The sequence below is a fragment of the Callospermophilus lateralis genome, chromosome 10 (assembly GCF_048772815.1).
Source record: "Callospermophilus lateralis isolate mCalLat2 chromosome 10, mCalLat2.hap1, whole genome shotgun sequence".
NCBI classification, from domain to species: domain Eukaryota; kingdom Metazoa; phylum Chordata; class Mammalia; order Rodentia; family Sciuridae; genus Callospermophilus; species Callospermophilus lateralis.
Window position 1 is genome coordinate 42,743,353 of NC_135314.1, and position 25,022 is coordinate 42,768,374.

General features: G+C 38.9%; 1 protein-coding gene across 1 annotated transcript in view; it reads right to left on the reverse strand.

Annotated features, from left to right (window-relative positions):
- Etv5 (ETS variant transcription factor 5) overlaps positions 1 to 25,022 on the reverse strand; it is a 57,596-nt gene that overhangs the window by 8,514 nt on the left and 24,060 nt on the right. The window contains exons 6-11 of the mRNA XM_076867513.2: positions 21,100 to 21,229; positions 19,919 to 20,206; positions 9,462 to 9,721; positions 6,891 to 6,950; positions 1,616 to 1,684; positions 1,271 to 1,440 (exon numbers count right to left, since the gene is read on the reverse strand). Of these exons, the coding sequence (XP_076723628.1) occupies positions 1,271 to 1,440; positions 1,616 to 1,684; positions 6,891 to 6,950; positions 9,462 to 9,721; positions 19,919 to 20,206; positions 21,100 to 21,229 (977 nt within the window). The remainder of the gene's footprint in view (positions 1 to 1,270; positions 1,441 to 1,615; positions 1,685 to 6,890; positions 6,951 to 9,461; positions 9,722 to 19,918; positions 20,207 to 21,099; positions 21,230 to 25,022) is intronic.

Consider the following 25,022-nt stretch of genomic DNA (forward strand, 5'->3'; position numbering starts at 1 on the left):
GCAGTCCTTGCTCAAATGCTTTCCAAGAGTGTTGTTTCCGTTTCCGTTATACCCAACTCAAGGATATCTTTTGCTCTGCTGATTTAACACATATGCCTAAAAGTTCATGCTACTAAAATGTCAGTTTTGGGGGGGGGCAGTTATTGCTTTTCCATTTATAATAACTCTAGATAATAAATCAAACAAAATTAAAACACCATCTCCCTTTGAAGTATGTTACATTGAGAGGCTGATTTAATTATTCTGTTATGTGGTATTCCAATTATGTCTTCTCCACTAAAGAAAGGACACTGGTCTGTCCTAGGTTTTTCTGTCAATAGTTCTTGGCAAAAGAATAACAATCTTTCTTTCCTTTCTTTCATTTTTCTTCTATTAACAAAATAATGGTGGTTTGTGTCATTTCTTCAACTATTGTGATGCTACATGATACACTATAAGAAAAGCCAAGTTCCTGCTGGGCATAGTGGTGCACACCTATAATTCCAGGGACTCAGAAGGCTGAGGCAGGAGGATCACAAGTTTGAGGACAACCTCAGCAACTTAGCAAGATCCTGTCTCAAAATAACACAGAAAAAGGGATGAGGGCTGGGGTTATAGTTCAGCAGTAGAGTGCTTGCCTTGCACATGATAGGCACTTGGTTCGATCCCGAACACCACATAAAATAAATAAAATAAATAAAGTAAAGATATTGTGTCCATCTTTTTTTTTAAAAAAAGGAATGGGGATGTGGCTAAGTACCCCTGGGCTCAATTACCAGTACCAAAAAAAAAAAAAAAAAAAACCCAAAAAACCCCACCAAGTTCCTAAGACTGACCTATCTCTTGAGTATTTAATTTATGTGGGTTAAAGACACTTAAAAAAATAGTAGGGTAGTCACATGACTGAAATATCATATAACATGTCCATGTAAACCTCAGATATAGGCTATGACATACAAGGGCTGACCCCAAAATAAGCCTGTGTTGTTGAAACAACACTTAAAAAGACTTTCCAGAGTCAGAACATATCCTATTTGGATGTACATATTCATGGCCTTACTCCTTGATTTTGCAGTAGGGTTAGAAACTTTTTATGTATTCTATAGTGGAGAACTCTGGCTGTCCATGAATTAAAAATTGTTTTATTAAAAAGAAGAGTACTGCCAAGCCCACTGGCCAGGCCAGAATAAAGAGCATACTTAATACAGGAAAAAGCCTCAATGGAGATCTAAATAACAAACATCAACCACCACAAGTCAAAACTCATTTGAGTCCAGTGTCCAGGGCTTACCTCCTCTGGTTCTATCAGTTTAAACTCCATGCCTCGGCCTGTCCAGGCAATGAAGTGAGCATTGGCTGGGTCATCAAGAAGAGTGACCAGGAACTGCCACAGCTGAAGGGAGCCTCGCCTCTGGTAAGGAGGGCCCTCCCGATACATGGTGGGCTCTTGCTTGACTTTGCCTGTTTGGGACAAAGATGTGAATGCAAGAATTTAGTCCAGAATTTCTCTGGAGATTTGGACAAAAAGGAGCATTGTTTAATTCTGATTTGATCATTTCAATTGGTGAGACTGCTTGAGGAATTCTGACATCTCCAACCCTTTCATTTAGCATTAAATCTTGGATGGGCTACTTACCTTCCAGTCTCTCAGGCACAACGCAAGTGTCATCAAAATATAACCGGGGATCTTTTTCATATGAAAAACCTGAAGGAGTTGAAAGAGAAAGAACATGTTGCTTAATAGATTCTCTGTGTAATACTAAAACTGGATTTAGAGACTAAAATAGGATTTGGTCACTTCAGCTCATAAGCCCTATGCTGTATCTATGTTGCACTGAATTTTGGGGGACTTCAAAAGGACTTAAGGCATTCGAGTTCTGATGTAATCACCTGAGCCTCCGTCAGAGCAGCATCAATTCTTGCTATCAGAACTAAGACTAAGGGAAGCGCTGAGTCACAAGTACGTTCTGTCACATCTTGTTTATGTTTGCATGGGTCAGTGTTGCTGTGACTGTGCCCTTAGATCAGAAAAGACATCTATTTTGGTTAATCTAGCCAGATATATTTATTAGACCTGTACATGGTTTCACCATTTGCCTTTAGCTAATATTAATTTCAATCTTCCATATAAACTTGTCCAGGTTCTCTAAACATCTCAAATACCTTATTGGAGGGTAAAGTACATGGCTCAATAAATAAAGACCAGGGCCTATAGAAGATTGTGAAAAAGTCTAAGTTGCAAAGCCAATTGGAGGTATTACCAGACATAGTGGAAGAAATCCAAAGAGACTTCCTAGCAAAGCCAGCTAACATACCTCCTCCTCAGGGATCCCACCCTCCCCGTTTTCTAGCCCGTCTCAGAGTTATTAGGATCCTGCCTGGCGAAGGATGCCTCCTCTCTGGGTTTGGTTCTTAGCTGATTCACCTGGCTAGTACAGGTAAATGTGTATTGGACATCTAGGGGGGACAGGTAGGGGAAAGCACTCTGTGATAAAGGGCTGTCATTAGAATCAGAGAGGGATTCACTGTGACTTGAAAAATCTATGGGTAAAGGAGCCAAGATATGATTCCACTATTCTCTCCTTCTTTTCAGTCTGCCCAAATCAAGTAGCTTCTTGGCAGGTCTAGAACACCATTTTAAGAGGTTAGGACTGAAAAAGCCTGGCCCAACTTGGAGGAAACTAAAGATTGTTTTGAGTTTTTTACTACTGATTTTTGTTTCCTTAGCTCTAGGCATGATTTCTCTGTTGCTTAACTACATCAAAGGAAGTGTATTTAACTGACATTTATTTGTTGTTGAATCCACTAAATATTTAGGCCAGGCATTATGCTAGAAGTGGGTAAGGAGTTAGAACAATATAGACTTGGTTCTTGTTCTCATGGAACTTATGTCTCAACTGGGGGAAACAGAAAAAAAGGATAAAAAGAAATAAGACATAGTATAGTGTGGAAGTTAAAACATGCAGGTCCTGGAGCCAAACTGATGGACCCCAATTAGCTGTGACTTTGAATACATTAATCCCTCTGTGCTGCAGTTTCCTCATCAAGAAAGTCTGGGGAAGAGAATAATTCCTACCCTGTAGGTTGTTATGAGAATTTAATGAGTTATTCCACTGATTTATTTCTTTACAACAGAGCACCAAGAATAGCTCCTATAATAAATGATAGCTTAAAAAAATAACTGCACATTGGGATAATTACTATTAAGAAATTAACTGGACAGTGAGAGAGCCTTCTCGTAACATTCTCTATAATGGAGTTGAAACTCCTTAAGAAGGACCACATACTGAGTATTTTAGTGTCCTCCCAGCACTTGCAGACAGAAGTGTTCAATAAATATTTGAATAAATAGGAGATTCCACAGTCTTCATTTAGGAAAAGACTTAAGAAAACAATGCTAACCTTTAAGTCAGAGATTTAGCGAGTCCTGATCAATTTATTTTCCAATTTGGTATTAGAAACCTGTTTGACTTTTATGATAAGTTGGTATACTTTACATCACAATCTTATCTGTATCATTTTCTTACCTTGGTTGCTAGGAACCTATATGTTTATTTTCTGACCTTCCATATGTATTTTGATAAATACATGATATTTTAATGGTTTCATTATAAAGACACTATAAGTGAACTACTTCAAAGTTTACACACCTGTCAAAACTATTACGTTATTTTTAGAACCTTTCTTCCTCTTGAGGTAAGAATAATACATTTACTGTGTGTGTGTGTGTGTGTGTGTGTGTGTGTGTGTGTGGAGGGCGGGGAGGGGGAGCTAGATTAAATTCTCAGTTTGGTTTTTAAAACTAATCAGATGAAGGACTGCCTGTAAGGAGTAATCATTTTGTGGTTTCTAGTTATTGCCACATGTGGTCTTCTAAAACATCTGGAAGATGCTCTTGGTTTAAGTGAAATTTATGTCAGTTGAATTTGCACCATCAGTTATTTCAGTTGTGGCCACAACCAGCTAATCACTCAAATAAAGGTGGCAGGAAGGAAGAACTTGTTTGAGGGGTAAAGTGGAAATGAAAGATTCAAAACATTCTGCAAGGATTCCAGGTGAAGGCTTAAGGCAGGAAGGCTATCTTAGCAATCACAGATGCCAATCAGAAACACTTGTTTTGCTAACTGTTTCACAGGCATCTGTGGTCAAGCATGTATAAGGATAGAAAAACCATGCCAGGGTTATTTAGAACAATTAAAAATACTGGTATCTTTGAAAAAAACTTCTTCTATGCACTGGGTCAGGAAAAGGAATGGGAAAGAATGGGAGAAAACGCACACAAACTTACCAGATAGACTGTGTATAGTAAGCAACCCAGTGTCTTACTAAAAATATTTCCTTTAAGAGCATGCTCTTTGCTAAATGTTGTAATTATGTAAAATGTTTTCCTCCCTTATTCCCTCACTCCCTCCTAGTTTGCCTGCTGCAAACATCAATTGCTTCTGTAGAGACATTCAGGAACCTGGAAGAGAGCCCTGCACAGCTGTGCCTATTGCAGCCAGTGGTCCTGTAGTCCTTCCCTTGAAGGGCTGGACCCCCACAGGGTAACCAGAGGAAACACACCCGGATGTCCCACCTAACCAAACTAGTGGGAAACTCATATGAACCACCCTTGTAAACTAATCACCTGTAAAAATCAGCCAATGCTTCATGAGTATCAGATCTTCCGCCTAAAATGCCAGAGATCAATGGTTCTCAATCTTACATGCACCTGAACCCACGCCAGCATTTTTTTTTTTTTTTTTTAAACAAGGGTACTCAACCACTGAGCCATATCTCCAGCCCTTTTTAAAAATTTCTTTTTACTTTGAGGCAAGGTCTTGCTAAGTTGCTTCGGGCCTCAAACCTTTTATCTTCCTGCATCAGCCTCCTGAGCCTCTAGGATTACAGGCATGTGCCACCATGCTCGGTCCACCCCAGAATTTATGATTTAATTGCTTTGATGAAGGCAGAACATAATTTTTTTAAAACTCCCCAGGTGATTCTAATATGCAGCCAAGTTGAGAATCACTACTTTAGTTCTTACACTTGGAGGTGCATTTCCTGAAGGCCTTGTGAAAATACAGACTGTTGAGCCTCACTCTGGGGTTTCTGATTTAATAGATCTAAAATGAGTCTTGAGAATGTGTGTTTCCAACAAGTTCCAGGTGAAGCAGAAGCCACAGGTTTGGGGAATCACACTGCTCTAGATATTTAAGAAATGCTATTTAATAGACAAGAAGATACACTTCTGGGGAAGCTGTTCTAAGGAAAAAAAAAAAAAAAAAGCCTTCTTTATTTCAGGGAAATCCTAAACCTACCACCTAAAGAAGTGTTTTTGCCCAGAAGGGTAACTTTTAAGCCCAGAGCCTACCTCTCAAGGCCTTTCATGACCCACAGACTTTAGTCCTCAACGGTGCTCCTTTCCATCAAATGAGCCTGCTGATTTGCTATTGTCATCCACTCATGCAGGAGCTATTCAGCAAATGATCCTTGCAGCTCTGACAGCTCAATTATCCTCCCCCCACAAAAGGCCCCCTTCCTCCTCTGCGTTCCCATCTAATTACTCTTTTAAAGAAATTCTAGATTTAAAAAAAAAAATCTGTGTTGATGCCCTAAAAACAAACAACAACAAAACACAGGCCCTCACAAACACTGGCAGCAGATGCCTTGAAAATGTCATTCCTTTAACCCAGAAATTTCAGGGATTTAGCTTTAAGAATTAATCAAGGGAACGCGAAAAGATTTAATTAGGTGAACGTTTATTTCTGGTTATTCTGTGAATAATCTGGAAATATCTACATTTTCAGCAAGAGGTGATCAGCTAAATGCATACCCATAATAAATACTGTGCTGCCACTACAGATGCAATCAAGGAGGATGTTGGAAGCTATAGCAATTACACTGGCTGTATACTGAGGAGGGCGATGAAGCCTTGGCTTAGAATTCTGGCTTTACCTACCCAGTCATATGACCTTGAGCAAACCTTTCAAACTCCTAGACTTCTGAGCCTCAGTTTCCTCATATAATATGGGGCTAATAGGAATATATGTCTTCTAGGAGTAATGAAAATATTAAATGACTAAAATCGACACATTTAAAGAAGTTAGAACAGGATTTGAAATATATTAAGCATTCATTGAGTTAATGACTATTGTTAAAAGAAAGAACAGTATAAAATGATGAATCCTGTGTATGATCTGTATAATATTTATGTCTGCAAAAAAAATGGAAGATTTTACATAGCAAGTTTATGATGATCTCTGGACAATGAAATTTAATTTTTATTAAATTTTTTGCCCGTCTGTATTTGCTAAATTTTGTATAACTTTTATTACTTGTGACAAGAAGCTATAGAAGTTTATATTTTAATTAAAACAAGATCAAAAGCAAGCTCCTCCAGGAAACTGAGCTCCTAGCTCCATCTGACCACTTCCTTGGGCCATATGCTATAGAACATCTACACATCTTATTTGCCAAGAACACCTCAAATTTTTCTTCCATGTTAAAAGCAGCAACCATTTATTATGTAATAATTACAAGGGAAAGCTAGCCACCCAAACTAAGTGAAACCTAGAAACACATTTTAAAATTGTTTTCTAACATGTCCTTGGATTATCCCCACTGACCTAATTATAAAGTTCTAGTTTAGGCTGATCGGTCTGGAAATGTGGAAGTCAACCAACTTCCCTTTTTTTCCCCATATTCTCCTGTGAACTCTTAAAAGTTAGGGTCACTGCTTTTAAAAATGATGGCAGCCCTCACAAGTGCTTAGAAGCATGCCTCAGACCCTATGTGCAAGATAAACTGAAGATTATGATCAATCAGCATGCATACTCATTAGCTAAGAAAAGTTTAACCTATGATCTCAAACCACAGCCTGGAAATAGCACTTTTAAATTTAGTATATTTTAAAAAAGAAAATTCCTTACCTTCATGGCTACTGGAGAAATATCCCCCTCTCATGTAGGATGACTGGCAGTTAGGCACTTCTGAAAGGGAAACAGAGACACACAGACTCCTGTCAAAAGGTTCTGTAGGAAGAGCAGCACACAGGATCAGCTTGGTAGTAAAGTCCCTAAACTTTCTGCTCCAGGGTCAAGTCCTTCTGGTCTTGTTCTGGGAAAGTGGTATCATCCCAATAAATACCATGGGAAACTTAATCCACCATCTGAAAGTAAGACTCTTCTCCTCAATAATCACAGAAGGGGAAAAAAAATGATGCCTTGCCCTACTAATCCACACATTTGAGAAACAAGTTAATACCAAATATGGCCAGAAAATTAATGGGAGAAAAATTAACTTTCAAAAGGTTGAACTTGGTCTCCTAGGCTTTATGGAGAGTAGAGGAAGAAGATTGCTTTAGATCATTTTCATCTTGCTCCCTTTTACTGTTGATGGTCATGTCCCATTCAGCTCCAAGGGATGAGGGTATTTTGGGGCCCACGGGATTAGGGGATATGAATTTAAGAAGCTAGGACAAGAACTGGCAGGAGCGGGGACTGCAATTTGATAAGTATTAATTTTTGTCACGTTGAGTCTGTTATACTGAAATCCACTCATACTCAGGTGATGTCTTCTTCAGGCCTCATGGTATATCAAGGAGTCCATGAGAGGAAAAGTGAACTGAGCTGTGCCTAGGTGGGACAAGCCCACCCAGGGACACCACTATTCAGATCCAAGAATTAGAGATATGGTAACGTTGTTGAGTGTCTTGCTTCAAGTGAGTGGGGTAGAGTGAAAAGCCTATCATGGTTGATTAAAATATCAATCCCAAAGGGAAAAAGGTCTCTGGTTATGTCTACTCCTAAGAAAAGTACATCAAAGCCTTTAAGAGGAATGCTAGTGGACATCTTTGCAAGTTATCACTACCTAATTTTTCTGTCATAAATCAACAGGTATCTCCCTCTGCCCTCATCCCCAATCTTTTCCTTAACCAATTTCTGCTTAAATAGAGCAATCTATATGTAATCTCAGTGAAGACCAAGGCAAATTCTATATCCTATTCCATATGTGAAAGCTATTCATATTCCATATGGATAGCATGACCTTTCCCAAGGTCTTAAGAAAAGCATACAAATAGCTAAGTACAGTAGCACATGCCTGAATCACAGCTACTGGGGAAGCAGAGGCAGGAGAATTGCATGTTCAAAGCTGGCCTGGGCAACTTAGTAAAACTGTCTAAAAAAAAAAAAAAAAAAAAAAAAAAATTAAAAGGCTGGAATGTAGCTCATTGGTGGAACACCTCTGGGTTTAATGCCCAGTACAAAAAAAGAAAAGCAAAGCACCCAAAGGAAAGGTTAAAAACACACAAACTAACCTGGGATTCTTTTATCTGCAAGGAAAAAAAAAAAGAGTGAAAAAGTTTTAGTAAAGCTAAAGGGGAAATGAAGCGGAGGAAACACAGTTTCTAAATGTTGCAAGCTACAAAATTCCAATTCTCCTTTCCCTCAGTGGTTTCATCCAATAAGCCTAACTCTAAGACACATAGGGAATAAATGAGTGGTGGGGGAAGGAGAATTTCCCTGTGTACAGTTTAATTTTTTTGAAATGCTAAAGTTCCTAGGCAAGAGGAATCCTTTAACCAAACAATAGTTGTCCTCATGTTATACCTTTCTGCTGAAGGACACAGCTTTCCTAGTTACCAGTGCTACAACAGAGCAGTGAATTCCAAGAAGCAACCAACAAAACAATCTTTTGCATGGTATACCAGTACTCCAAATTGCTATATAATACTAGGTGCTTTCTTAGCACTATTTTAAGAATAGAAAGAACCAGGTCCTAAATGTGGACTCTTTCTTAGAGTTACGTTGGGATTTTAATAGGTCTTTTGAATTAAAAAACAAAGCCAAGAATAGGACTAAAATACAGAATGTGTTCCTTATGTCCAGTGAGCCTATAGCTAAGAGGCCTTAAATGGGTACCATCTGAGACCATACCCCAGAAATCTTAAGGCTTGACTTGGAGGTGCACTTTGCACTATCTCTGAATGCCTACTGCACTTCCTACCATCAGCACAGCTGCTCTGTTCTGTATCCAATTACATATAACCATGTTTGCTTTACTAACTCGTAAGTTCTTAGAGGGCAATTTATTTTTATTTGTATTTTTTTCAGTGCTGGAGATCAAATACAGGGCTTCAAGCTCTGCAACTGAACTATATACTGCCAGCCCTTGAAGGCATTCCTGTTTTGTTGGTACAGGGGATTGACGCTTAACCACTGAGGAACATCCCCAGTCCTTTTTATTTTGTATTTTGAGACAGAGTCTCACTAAGTTGCTGAAGGCCTTTGCTAAATTGCTGAAGCTGACTTTGAACTTGCAACTCTATTGCCTCAGTCTCCCAAACTGCTGGGATTACGGGCATGCACCACTGATCCCAGCATGAAGGCAATTCTTATAAAATTATTATTCCCCAAGATTCTACAGACAAAAGACACTCAATAACGAACAGACAGATAAATATGAGAATGAAGAAACAAATGGCATGATTTTATGCTCACCTGAATCAACGCAGTAATCCCGGGGCTCCTGCTTGATTCCCATTGGTGACTGGAACCCATGTGCTGGGGGACCTGGCATTCCAGGGACCCCATGTTCATAGAGTGGGTCATGATATTCTTGTTTGAATCCCTGAGGGGGTGGGGGAGCTGCAGGGACAATAGGTTCTGACATTTGTCGGTGGTAACTGGGACGATTATCTCCAGGAACTCCCGACTGCGGAGGGAAGGGGTGGCAGGGTTCAGACAGTTGTCTCTGAAATCTATAAAAAGAAAGAAGTTAAATTGCTTAATAGAGACATTATGATATTTACTTAGAGTAGTGGGGACTAGAGGTTCAGATTAATGAAACTACTTATTCATATTTTTGGACATTTTACCCTTTTCCCAAAATTACATTACATATTTCCAATCCTGAGTTGGTGGGGAGGTAAAACAACAATAATCAGAGCAATGATGTGATAATCTCCTACATTTATTTAATGTGTAGTCTATCTGTACAGATTATGAGCCAGGTTACATATCTAACTATATAAGACCAAGTATTTGCAACTACCACTAAAATACACATATTTTTTCACTAGTTCATTTACTCTCTCTTATATATAGAATAGAATGAATTTTTTGAAGACCGAAGAATACAAATTAGCTCTAGTTAAAAATGTATTTTTAAAAAAGAAAAAAAAATCCCAGTCATATCAGCAATCAAAGTCATGGAATAATCAGCAAATGTGCAGACCACATAAGAATAAAATCTTGAAATTGTTTTCTGTGGCAAAGAAAGAAGATCTAAGTAAAAAGGAAAAAAGTAGTTAGGACTTTGAAGCTGTTGAATCACTGCAAATTATTCTATAAAAATACTTTCCCAATCAACTTGACAAAGTGATTCTAACCTTTATTTAAAAGATGAAAAAATTTTAGAAAGAAATAATGACCCACTACATGTTGACACAAATTATAAAACTATAATAATTAACACTGATGGTAGGGTGAAAAATTGATGGCAGATCAAAGGAATTAAATAGAAAGTCAAAATCTGTCAAGTATATTCCAAAACTTACTACTTGTTAAAGTTGGCATTTCAAATTAGTGAGAAAAAAGTTAGATTTCATTTAATACAACATGCCAAAATAAATTTCAAGTGGATAAAAGATTTCAATGTAAAATGTGAAACCATAATACCAAAGTAAATAGATATGAAAACTTAAATAATTTTGGAGTGAGGGAAACTTCTAAGTATCATACTAACAGCAGAAACCATGTAGATAAACACGGATATATCTCACTGTATAAATTTTTACAAGCCAAAAAAATAGCAGAAACAAAACCAAAAAAAAAACAAACAAAAAAAAAAACCATTAAATTGGTGGTGGTAGTGGGGAAATCTATAATAGTCAGAAAATATCAAAACCAAAACCAAAAGTAAAACCAGGGAAAAATCTGTAACTGACAATGTTAATGTCATAGCTTTTAAAAAACAATAAAAGATTAACATTTCAGAAGAGAAGAATGGGTAAAGGGCATAAACAGGAAAATCATTAAGAGACATTAATGGTCATAAACAAATAAAAAATTTAAGTTCACTAGTAATAAAAAAATGTACAAAGTAAAAAGAGAAATATTTTTTCCTTGGAGGATAAGCAAGTAGCTAATAAGTCTATGCCTGGCACATAAATGTCACTTGAATCAGAATGGAGAAAGCTACAAAGATGGCCACTAACACAAATGTCTAACAAGGGAACTGGCCAAGTACATTGTGATAAAACCACTTAAGTGAAAGCAACCATTACATACAATGTACTATGCAAACACATAGGAACCAAGAAAGATTTTCAAAATATTGCCAAACAATTCATAGAACATCAAAGTTTTACTAAAATAAAAAAAATTATGGCAGTCATATAAAATGGTGGGAAGATTTACACCTACATGTTAATGCTGCTTGCTTTGGGAGAATTATGATTTTTGGTGATTTTTCTTTTTTGCCCATCTATGGTTTAAAAATAAACAAGCATTGTTTTTGTAGTAAGAACAATAAAGGGCTGGGGATGTGGCTCAAGCGGTAGCGAGCTCGCCTGGCATGCGTGAGACCTGGGTTCGATCCTCAGCACCATACACAAATAAAGATGTTGTATCTGCTGAAAACTAAAAAATAAATATTAAAATTCTCTCTCTCTAAAAAAAACCCAAACAAACAATAAAAAACCTTTTGTTATGATTATTAATCAATGAGTATCCTTGATGCCTTTTAGCTGTCAGATAAACCCAGCTGTGTGCCAACTGCCCTCCCTGCTGAATGGGCAGTACAACAGAAGGGAAAGCCTGAGACCCTCAAGTGATGCCAGGTCCTAAATGTGGGACAGAGCAAAGAGTCTTGGTTTTGTTTCCCTATCTGTGACGTGGGGATATACTATCCTCCCAAAGCTTCTGGAACGGTGAAACACAATCATATCTATAAAGCCTGGCTTCTGCCATGGCCCTGATCTTTGACAGACAGGAACAGGCTTTTAGAGTGTGGCTCGACGAGACCCTCAATCCATGACATTTGCATGAGGCACTAACTTCTGGGTACGTAGAGAAGCATTTGTGGTTTTCTCAGGTAGAAAATAGGAATCAGGGTTTGAGAAGTAATGAATGATTTATAACAACTAATTTCAAAGAGGGTTTTTATTTTCAGTGTTGGGGATTGAATATAGGGCCTCATATATGCTAAACACACTCTGAGCTTCACCCTCAGTTCCTTGATGAGTTTTTAATAAAACCAACAATATAATTCTGTAACACTGGTGTTACTCTACTTTTAGCTGAATCCTTTGAATAGCTTTAATCAATAACTTGACTTAGATTTAAATCAGTCTGTGGCAACAGGTGGCCAACAGATTTCTAGAACATCAAGATTTGAAATCATAAACTGCATAGATCTGGGTGCAGATAAAACACTCTTCAGATCAGGGGGTGCAGCATGTCACAGCATGTTCTTAGGTGGCTATCGTTCCACTGCAACCAGCATTGCATGTTTTTTCCCCCCAGTATTGGGGATTGAACCTGTGGGTACTTTACCACTGAGCTACATCCCCAATCCTTTTTTAAATTTTGAGACAGGGTCTTGCTAGATTGGCAAGCTGGATTCAAACTAGCAGTCCTCCTGCCTCAGCCTCCTTAGGAGCTGGAATTACAGGTGTGTGCCACCATGCTTGGCATAGAGCCGTAAGATAATCTTATAACATGATCCCTCAGCAATTTTATATGTACTTATCCTTTTAACCCAGACACCAAAAGTACCCATATCTGTTTGGCCAATGTTTTCAATGTGTTTTAGTAACTGAATAAGGTTCAGCGGGCTGAGAGCCTTTCACAAGGGATAGGCATGCCCTATAGCAGAACTTCATCAGGAACTAGATTTTCAAAGTTGCTATTATTTAAGGAAACCTTGCAAGGGTCTCTGAAGACAAGAAATTTGCAACTCACGTTTAGTCTTGATATTTAGAATTCAGGCACAGCAGCATGCTGCAAACCTGAAGGGAAGTCTTTCAGAAAGGAAACTCAAAAAGCTATTCTTAAGGCTTTATTTTTATTAAGTGCCCAAACTTAGGCTACTTAGGAGGAGGAGTAATGAGGGCACCCACCTTCCCTTTTCTCTCCTTTTCCTCTCTGCCATCGTCTTAGCAACTTCAAAGGTGACCTCCACAAATCAGTTCCTCTGATGGTTCCAAAATGGCCTGTACCTCTCAGTTCTGTAACCAGAGCCTCTGCAGCTGGCAGGTCTGATGGCCCCACTTCCGCTTAGTGTTCATCTTCTCACCTTCCAGCATGAAATTCTAGAGTGGCCTGGGATAGCCTCTGCAGGAAAAGGTCCTTCCACATGGGCACCGGCCACCCCTCAACCCCACACTCTAAGGACACATGAAGCTCCGAGGCCTGGGGTCTGCAGGGCAGCTTCTGTAACTGGGGTTGTTCAGCACTGGTTTGCTTTGAAAAAGCAGGAGTAGCAAAGGGGAACTTGGGGGTAGGTCATCAACCCAAAATATTTGGAAGAAAAGATTCTCGCAGAATTCATTGCTGTGATTGTTCTTATTTGTAGAGATTAGTAAAGTAATACAGTTTTTGTCCTCAAAATACATTCTGTGAACTTTACTCACTGACCTTCATTTGAACCCTGTTCCCCTCACAGCAATGCTTTTGAAGTATCTAAGAATGTGTTGTCTACATAAAATAGCCTGGACAAAGCCACTGCTTCTTTACTGAGGCAGGCGATCGTTCTGAATCCAGGAGCAGCCGGTTTCTACCCGGCCTCCTTTCCCTCCCACTGCGGCCCATGACCCCAACAGAGCTCAAGCATAATGAACTCACATTTGGTGAGCAAAGGAAGATGGACTACTGAGTAAGGCTTTTTACAGTGCCAGTTTATTTAAAGAACCAGTTATTTATTTATTTGTCAGATTTATATAGCGCCTTTCCTCCCAAGAGCTCACCCACGCTACCAACATTTGGTTTACGTTATGAAAACCGTTAGATGCTTTTTCTGCATTTCCTTTTCAGTCTCTCCTGCCAACATATAGAGTAAACACAATGCTTATGGGGAAAAAAGAGGAGAAAAGTACAGATTTGATGAAGCCTACACAGTGGCTATGGGTGCCAGGTGAGGAAGTAGGGGCTCGGAGGCCAGCTTAGAGATGGTGTGTGCAATCTGCCTAGAAACCAATACCACCACTTAATATTTCTGTTAAGGCTAAGAGAAGGTGATGAAAAACAGAGAGGCTCTGGCTGTGGAGTCTAAACACTCCAGGCTGAAACCCAATCTTTACCACTTACTAGCTGTGTGACCTTGGGTGAGTTATGTGACTGCTCCCAACCTCAGTTTCCTCATCAATAAAAGACAGACAACAAGGATATCTGACTCAAAGGGCTATTGTAAAGATCATTACAATAGAATGTATGTAATAGGGCCCAGCACACTGCTAGGTCCTCAATACACAAAATCTTCAAATACCCGACCTTTTCTATAATTCCCCAGCTAAAATCAGAAGCTATGCAAGTCTAAAGACCCTAAGAAGTTGGGAGAAGACCATCACAGACACAAATCTAACTAAGAGAGTTTATTAGTTGTCTACAATATCCATTCTCCTTTTTCAGAAAGAGGATCCTGATTTTTATTGTAAGTGGCAATGTGCTGCCCAACTTCACATCTGTGTTTATTTTCCTGCCATATACTCCTGAGCCAAACATGGTTCCTAAAAGCACACCCAAAAACCTCTGAAACAACTCCCAGGACTGTCAACTCCTGGAGACCTGTCAACACTGCTTAGATTCAAACCAGTCGATCCAAACTGTGATAAAACCCTGAGAGATGGGAGGGGAAAATGTGTCCTTTCTAGGTCTAGATGTTGGTCTGATTTCTCAAGATGAAATCTGGGAGAAGGAAGATGAAGCAAATATGACATGCTACTAGGATATTAGATGAATCAAGTATCAGTTGTGCATTTACAGAATGATAAGCCTTATGATGAAAAGATTTGGGATAAAAGGAGTGCTACATTTAAAAAACTTAACATTAACTTTCTAAGTTTGTGGTATCTCCATATGTTTTGGAAGATTTCTTTTAGTATATGGAATATAAAAAGCGGTGTTTTAAGTAAAATTGTCTCAGAGTATTTACTGAACATCTTCTCTATCCCAATGTGATTTTATTTAATCCATACAATGATTCTATGCAGGAAGTGTAGTATACTTCCATTTTCAGACGAAGAAACCACAGCTTACAAAAGTGAAGTGCCTGCCTGACATCCTACAGTAGAAGAGCTGGGATTCAACCCTAGGTCTGTCAGTCTATTCTACTCCAGAGTCATAGGCCTACCTTGTTTCCCTAACTGTATCAACTTTTTAAATACTCTGATGATGACATTTAAATAAAAATCACATTTCATGCTTAGAAGTTAAGAAACATATTTGAAATAACTCCAAGGTCAAAAGAAATGATAGGAAATGCTTGTAACTGCATTTTTAAAATGCTACAAATCAGAACTTATATAATGTAACTAAAGCAGGACTTGGGTAGGGAGATCAAATCATTGATTGTCCACACTGGGACACTTTGGGGAGTGAAAGGGGAAACGACTAGCAACTATTTCTAGATAAGACATGAACCTTAAGAGACATGGAAATCATCAGTCTATATTATTCCCAGCCTCAAAAGACATCTTACTTGGTTATAAACTCATATTCTAAATAAAAAGGGAAAAAAAAATTAATGCACTAGTCATCCAACCAAATTAATTAGACAAAGTATATGTTAAGGTTAAAAAAAGCAAAAAAGGTCTGAACAAACAATATCAAAAATGAAAAAGAGACAACTACAGATGCTATAGAGATTTTTTAAAAAGACATAATTAACAACTTCCTACCAATTAATTTTAAAACTCACACAAAATTCCTAGGGAAAAACATTTTATTAAACCTATTCAACTGAATAGAAATCCAGAACAAAACTGTAACAGGCAAAGACACTGAACCAGTAATTAAAAATCTTCCCACAAAGAAAAATGTCAAGTTCAAATGGTTTTACTGGTAAATTCTTTTAAAAATTCAAGGAACAAAGAATACCAATTTCATGTGTAATATTCCAGAATACAGAAAATGGATGACCACCCTTTATTCATTTGATGAGACCTCCATGCTAAGACCAAACAACGAAAGCAGGAGAAAAAAATGATACTTTGTTCTCAATCACGAATGTAGATTCAGAAGTCCTAAATAAATACTAGGAAATCAAGCTCAGGGCTAGGGATGTAGATCAGTGGTAGAGCACCTGCCTAGCATGCATGAAGCCCAGGGTTCAATCCCCAGCAGTGCCAAACAAACAAAAAATAAATCCACCCAATTCAGCAACTTACAAAAAAAAAAAAAAAAACAAAAAAAAAAACAAAAAAAACACAAACACATAATAAACAAGTGTTGAATGTGTCACAAATATCCAAGATTGGACTGGGAGAGGTGACACTTGCTCGTAATCCCAGTTACTCCAGAGGCAAAGGCAAGAGGACTGCAAGTTGGAGGTCAGCCTCAGCAACTTAGAAAGACCCTGTCTTAAAAAAAAAAAAAAAAAAAAAAAAAAAAAAAGAACAGAAAAAGAACTGGGGGATGTAGCTTAGTGGCAAAGTGCCCTTGGGTTTAATCTCCAGTACCTAACAAAGAAACAAACAAAAAAGTTGGTTTTGTTTAAATCAGTGTAATGTACCAAATGATTAAAGGAGAAAAATCATATGATCACTTCAATAGGGCCATAAACAATGTCTGATAAATTTCAACATCAATTCATGTTAAAAACTTTTAGTAAACTAGAGGTAGAAGGAACATTTACTAAACATCTTGATAAAAGGTAATAATCTTTCAGTAAACATGGTAAAATGTTGAAAACCAGCCCTCTTAAGATTCCGAATTTAAAATTTTTTTTTTTAAATTATATACATATCTGTATTCTTAGAAGTTCATTATTTAGGTTCCATTAATCATCCAAGAAACTTAGTTTGGATCCCAAAGTGAATCTGTGCTGCCATACATAACATGCTATTAACAGGGTGCGTGGAGAGAGATGCGTCAGACACATTTGCTTTGTTTCAGGTCAGCCCACAACACATGTGACTCATAGTCAAGTCTTTTCTTCTCTAAAAACTATAAAATGTGAGAGGTAAAAATGAATGACAATTTATTAGGTATGGACCTTAAGAGTAGAAATGGAAACGAGAAAAATTTGAGTCTATTAAAGATCTTGATTTATCTACTATCTTTAAGGACTGAGTAGTTTCTATTAAATCAAAATTCCAGAAAACTTAGCTCATCCCAGTAAGCCTTCAGGTATGGACTGTCACCACCAAAGGAGAGAACAGGTCAGGCCATTTCTTTTCCTAGAAGATGCCAAATGTAACTAGCCTTCTCTTGATCACTCAGCCACTAGAGTCTATCAATGGCAGCGTGATCATCTCCAGGATGCTGATGCTCTCAGGGACTATCCAGAAACGGATTTTGCCACTACAAGAATGTTTTTATCTTTTCTGGCTGTCAAGTGCATGAGGGTATCAGGGTATCTCAAAATTCTTAGATGACATATTTCTTCAGTGGAGCCCCTTCCGCTGAATCGTGGGACCTTCCTCTACTTGAGATGTAATGAGATATGGTACAATAAAAGACAGAAATACATGTGGCCAGCACTATGGGCGTAACGCAGGATCCACCCGGCACATGTAAACACCGTGAGCAGCCTGCTGAAAATCCTGGCAGGACCAGGCTGGCTGAAGGCAGAGCACGTCCCTGGAGAAGCAGCTGGTCGTTCAGTGTAAATGGAACATGTCTGAACATGCCAAATTACATGGTATTCCCCCTTCTTGTGGGGAGGAAATCAAGATAAATCACGGCTTTCAAACACAGTGTTTATCTTCTAAAAATAAACTGAGCTGTGAAGAATTATATACGAAAATTACACGAAACATTAAGAATGCACTTTTGACTAGATTACATTTTGGTTGTTTCAAGTATGATTCTAGCAAACTGCCATCACTATCAATATATACTGGGGACAGTAAGCACATAAGGTGAAATGCAGTCTAAAGAAAGGGGTCTAAACCGTGCTGATTTCCTCAAAAAGATTACTTGATTCACCTGACCAGATAAAGTACAACCAGAGCAAAACAAAAAAGATATGTTATCACATGATTTTGGAGTAACTATGCAGGTCCTGAGGGTTTTGTAATTTGAGAGAGAAGTTCTGGTGGTATTATGAGATGGATAGAGTTTAAGTTGGAATCAAGGTCACTTATCCAGTTTTTAATAGCCATTAGTGGATGTCAAGAACTCAAAAAAAAAAAAAAAGATCATAACCAAAACAAACAGTATAGTTACAGGAGTTTACATTTGGTTTCTGAATGTAGGACACTGTATTTGGCTGTGCGTTCTTTAGAAGTCCTTTAGTTGCTCCAATGCCTGATTTCTCTTCTGTAAAATGTTTTGTTTTTTAATTCTGTCCTGGTCACAGAGCTATTAAAAAGTTCATAAAACATAACACTAAAAAACTGTTGAAATAAAAATGGTGTCTAGGCCAGAGTTCACAAACTGGCAGACATGCAGAGTGATTTTGCCCACAGATAGGTTTTGTTTAGACTGCAGAATGTTGTTATTTTTAATTTAAATCAGTTGCCAACTTAAAAAAAAAACCCAAAAAACTGTACTTTTTACATAAAAGTCCAAATTTCCCAATTATCTTGAAAAAGGACAAGGTTGTTAATATAAGGTAATAGTTGTCAAAAGCCTGGTGGCAGCTCTTTCAAATAAGCTAAGGCTCCTCCTGAGCCAGCACCCTAACAACATTCACCCCTGGGGTCCTGTACAGCATAGGTGTTCCTGGCCCTTGGCCTAACCAAGGGAATAAACACCAACCAGCCAAATTATGTAGTTCTTTATGGGGGCTGTCAGAGCAAAGGAGGAATGGATCAGAACCAGCCAGAGGCACTTTACTTCGCTAGAAATAAGGAAAATGAACTCCAAGTAAATATGGATAGGAATCTGAGCTGGACCAGACCTGGGAAAGTACACTCTACATTCTCCCTTCTGCTCCCTCACCCGCCAATATATGGCAAGATAGAAATGAAATGGAATGCTCATCATGTGGCAGCCCTTGGTAATATCACTGACAACTGCCTTTATCTCAGCATTCGAGACTTGGAATAAAAAAAGACAGGTCCCCAGAGCATTCTACGTAAAGGCAGACTATAAACCTTCAAAATTCTAGAATACCACAGATAATAGAGTTAGGAGGCTGGAACTCAAGTTTGGAGTGTACAGAATAAATTCCCTTAATACTTTTAGTTTTTGATAAATGAAGGACTCCAAATTACCCCTGATGCCTCGCTTTTCTTATTAGAAATGAAAAACTATAGGAAAAACTAACCATGAGATTTCTCAAAAGCAATCAAGGTCTTTGGTTAATCTAATGTTGAAACGTGTTAAAATCAGATGAATAATAATGACTCCTGTAATTCAGCAATCTTCCCTAATATGTATGTAAAATAGTAATAAAGTAATTATAGGCAGCATAAACCAAAGATCATCTCTCACAGACAAAAATCAATGAGGAGCCAGGAAACCTGCCCTTGAAGAGGGTCAACAGATTACACATCCTGGGCAAGTCAACCTTCCCTTAGCTTGGAGGGGGGCGGGCAGCACTAATTATCTCTTCCTTACCTACCTCATAAGGATGTCGTAATGTCTACAAACCATTTGGAGTACCTCGGGAGCAGTGTGGTATATAAACAAGTCATATTCATATCATTATTGGTCTTACCTCACAAGATGCCTCAGTGGAATGAGAACATTATAGGTACCTGGCAAATACGACTAACTGCTTCCCTTCTCCCACTGAGAAAAGGAGAGGGATGCTGGAGGCAGTTCAGAAGGTCCGGAGCAGCACCCACCTCTGTTCTGATGGATACTGGTTTTCAGGCATCATCTTTGGCATCTGCAGGGGCTGATGTGGTGGTCGGGGGACCGCAAATGTTTGCTGCTGTGGTCCAGGTTCTGGAAGCGAGTGAGGGGTGGGGGCAGGGCCCACACCTTGTACTGGGCCAGCTCCAGGGGCATGCGCTGAGGTGGGCAGAGTTGCCTGAGATGGGGGAAACAGTGAATTCTGATGGGTGGGTGACAGAGGAGTGGTAGGAGGGGTTAATGGCTTGAACCCAGAGGGAGGCTTCCTATCATAGGCACTGTGAACAGAAAAAGAAAAGGAACCATTAAACTGCAATGAAGCCATTAGCATGGTTACCAGGTCCAGCAGAACAGTAGTGAGCAGCCCATTGTTGCCAGGAAATGACAGCATTAACATAGTTAAATTGCTAGCAGCCCTGAGGGAATATTTGTACCTCTGAAAAGTGACAAACACACTGCGTCACAGGGATTTGTTTAACACTTCTAGTGATTTTTCACAAAGATAATTTTAGCCTCTGCTTCCGGTTTCCTTTTTCCCTCTTTCTAAAAGTATTCTCTGTGTATGTATGCACGTGTAGGGGTAGATGGGTGAGGGGAAAATTTCCACCTCAGGTACTCTCTGGTCCCCCTCTCCTAAATATTCCAGGGTTCCTGGAATTAGAATCTTTGCAGAAGGTAAATTTCTGATGTAATATCACTTGAATTAACAAGTCTTCTCTTCCCCCTTTCAGGCAGAGATCTATGTTTACCTTCTCTAGCAAAGAATGATTTAAAATTAAAGCTTCATTCTGGGGGCCTGCATATTCTTAAGTAAAGGGCACAGGCATCGGGACTCTTTTGTTTACTCTGATTTAAAGATTACTTCCTTGGTGCTTAAAGTTCACATTAACATATGATAGACATGAAGAAGTATATATTACCTTCCTCAAAGCCACAGATCAAACACCCAGTATTCTGGGCTCTAGCAGGGCTTGATATCCCATGAACTTGGTTCCCTTAGAGCCACAGCACTTTAAATGTTTTGCCTTTTATGTGTAGCTCAGTGGTTCCCAATGGATTAGGCTATACCTATATCAATGCCACAAAAGACTCCCACAAGGATCTGCTGGATAATATTTGGGTCACTGAACTTGATGGCTGTTTCTGGGAAGCCTTTCCCTGCTCCACTTACCAATAGTTGTAGAGGCACTTTTCTCCATAGTTAGCACCAAGAGCCTGCTCATGGCTACAGGACGACAGCTCAGAGGAGGGGCTATGCAGCTCCCGTTTGATCTTGGTTGGAGGTGGGGCATGAAGCACCACTGAAAATCAGAAGACAGAGGTCAGCTTGTTAACAAGGAGCTTAATGCTTCCTTCTGCAAACCTTGTAAACTAGCTGACTGTTCTTGTCAAGTCGAGTGTCAAGGAAAGCAAACCACACATATAAACTCCCATCAAAACCCAGTGAAGAGTTCTTTTTTCTTTTATTTGTGCTAATTCATTATACATGACAGCAGAATGCATTTTGATCCATTATACACAAATGAAGCACAACTTTTCATTTCTGATTGTACCTGATGTACAGTTATACCATATGTACAGACATACATGTACTTAAGGTAATGGTGCTGAGAATCGAACCTAGTGCCTCACCCATGCTAGGCAAGCGCTCTACCACTGAACTACAGTCCCAGCCCCCTCCCCGGTTCTTTAAAATCAGAAATGACACTCTTAATTAGCCAAATCTTTCCCCCAAATTTCGTTGGCAATGGATCTTGTTTCTCAGAGGTTCCAAAACCCTTAAAGATCCAACAGGTGGGCTGGAGTTGTGGCTCATGGGTAGAGTGCTTGCCTAGCATGTGTGAGGCACTGGGTTCATTCCCCAGAACCACATAAAAAAAAAACTAAATAAAATAAAGGTATTGTGTCCATCTACAACTAAAAATATTTTTAAAAAATCCTATAGGTGATAGATCTTCAGGAAAAAAGCAGGTGGTGGTGGTCCACCAAGAGTTAAGGCCACAAAGAATTTTTTTTCCAAAAACAACAAAACAGTCAAAAAAGTGTTGATAGGCACTATACATTAGCTTATCAAAGGCTTCAAACTGCTGGTGCAAATACATTTCTTATACAGAGAGAGTAGCAAATTATATATATGATTTTTTAAAAGTTCTTTTCCAAGTAACTCTAAATATTAGCTCTGAATAAAAAACACTCAACTTCAGGAGCACTACAAAAATTTTAAAAAGCAAAGGAATTGAATAGACCAACCAACTTACTAGGAAAGGCTAAAAGCATACTGAAGTCCTGGCTACCTCTGTGGTCACTTCTGGCCTAGGCCCAACTAGTGCCCAACCAGCAAGGGCAGCTTTTCACAACCAGTCCTTCCATACATGATGCTACTCATGGTTTGACTGTGCTTTGTCCATTCTGAAACTCATATTTGACTTTAAGGCAGTGTTTTGAGTCATGAGTGTTCTGCCCCCAAGAAGAGAATTAAGGATGTTCTTGAGGGAATTATTATTATACATTGTTATTATAAAGACAATCCAGCTTTTCAGACTTGTCTCTCTTGCACATGCTCACTTTCCCTTCTGCTTTTCTGCCATGTTATGAACCAGCAACAGACACTAAACTTCTAAACCATAAGCTAAATAAACTACTATTTTGTGTGTGTGTGTGTGTGTGTGTGTGTGTGTGTGTGAGAGAGAGAGAGAGAGAGAGAGAGAGAGAGAGAGATAGATACTGAAGATTGAACACAAGGCTCTGTGCATGGCATGCAAATGTTCTACCTCTGACCCACACCCCCAGCCCCTTTTATTTTTTATCTTGAGAGGGTCTATAAACTGCCTAGGCTGGCCTTGAATTTGTGATCCTACTACCTCAGCCTCCTGAGTAGCTGGGATTACGGGTGTGCACCAATGCACCTGACCCCAGACAACAAGGTTTAGCTGAGTCCTGCCAGTGACTGACTAGAAAAGACTGGTTTTTATAATTCCTTTCTTACATAATGCCAATTGCTTTTCCGGAATACATGAAATAAGTTGAGAACAGGCAGATTATATTTAGAAGTCTAATATTAGAGTCTCTCGTGATTTTTCGATGGTGACATCATGGCAGCCAACACTCAATTGTTATCAAATGTCTTCAGATATTCAGACACAAAGTAGCCAAGATTGTTGTTGTTTGGATGTTGTTATTAAATGTGGAGGGAGAGTCAGACGATTGACACAGAACATGGTCCCCCTGAGGCAGCTCTCAGCACGGTCCTCGTTACTGCCTCTACTCTCACTAGTCCTCTGCCATAGGTATTTTGGGCAAAATAATGGAGACAAGTAATGATGTTCCAGACTAAACAAGTTACATGCCCCTGAAAAGTACTTTTCTTACTTTGTCTAAAAGTATTCATTTGTAATCACTTTTTGACTTAAGTTTAGCTAATTTTGATGTCTTCATTTCTTCAAATATAAACAGAACTTTTAGCGTGTATTACACCATTTTGGTTCTAAGTTTTTATAGTACTTTTTCACCTAAAAACTATTTTACATGTAAAATCTTCTGTTCTCTAAACAAAGGGGAGTTCTAGAAATGTTGGAGAGCAAACAAGCAGATTCTATTTCCAATTGGTTCTTAACCTTGAAGGCAGGGACCACATCCACCCTATAAGTTTACATACAATGTTAGTCATGTATAGTTTCTTCCCCCAGGAATCAACCATTTGAAGGACAATGAAACATGGAAGGAAGAAGAATGGAAGGTCTCACAGATCTATCCTGACAGGAGGATCCTTTGAATGTTAGGGATCCTATGAGTGGTGAGGAAGAAAGCTCAGTTCCCGCAAAGTTATGCTGGACTAGAGGTAGAAGCCCAGACTATGGCATGAGTTAGAGACAGTGGTGTATTTAAAGCAGGAACTCAGAAGCCCAAGGAATGTTCTTTGCTTTCAGTCTGTTTCCTCATTTGTAAAATGAGGTATGCGATGCTGCCTGAGAAATAAAGAAAATGGCACAGCACCTTGCAGATGGTGCTATGATGTTGCATAATTATACCCTGTGCTTTCAAAAATAGAGTACCTTTGCATAGCTGCCTTAAACAATGACAGAGACCTAGGACTTTGGAAATGAAAACAGATCATAAACTCTTGAGGGGAAGTTAGAAATGTTAAAAGTGTTTACTATTTGAGCTGATAAATATCTTCTTCAATTAGAAACTTTGATTTTAAGCTCAGAGTTACAGAAGATGGGCCCATAGTGTGGGTCAATGGTGCCCTAACAAGAATTCTTGATGAATATGGGCCACCTTCCTTATCGTAAAGAATTCTTCTTCCTTCCCTTTTCTCGCCCTCTCACTGTATTCTTTGAGTATTTTCTATGGGCCAACCATTCTGGAGGTGCTGAGGATGTGATGGAAAGCAAACCAGACATAGACCCTTCCTCAATGCATGCATAATTTGATTCTTAGGATCCTTTCATAGATGCAGTTAAGAGAGACTGAGACCTTAATATACATAAATCAAGCCCTTACACATACAGATAAGAACTCTGAAGAACTGGGAATGGTGGTCCATGCCTGTAATCCCAGTGACTCAGAAGGCTGAGGCAGGAGGATCAAAATTTCAAGGCCAACCTCAGCAATTTAGAGAGGCCCTAAATTAGAGAGAAAAAAAATTAAAAAGGCTAGGGATGGAGATCAGTGGTTAAGTGTCCCCTGAGACCAAAAGAGTTGAAGGAATTGATCAAGATTTTGGAGCTACCCATGAGGGGGGAGAGGAAGCAAAGGCTTCCTACTATCCTTTTAGCAGTCTTCTGCCATATTGACTAAAATGGAAGATATTCCACTCACCCACTTTGTACATTAAAAATGTTAAAACCTTTTTTCCCAACTAAAATAAAAACACTTCATTGTACCTGGTTAAGAGAAAGCGCTCTAGAACACAGGAAAAATGGGCAAGGAAAAACCATATCTCTGGAAAAGAACAAGAGAGACCAACAAAGAGGCATATGGGCAGATCTCTTAACATTTACTCTTTGCCAAATTGCTTTCATGTACCTTATTTCATTCAATTTTCCTAGCCAAATATGAAAACTACTTTCGCTGGGTTTGGTGGTGCATGCC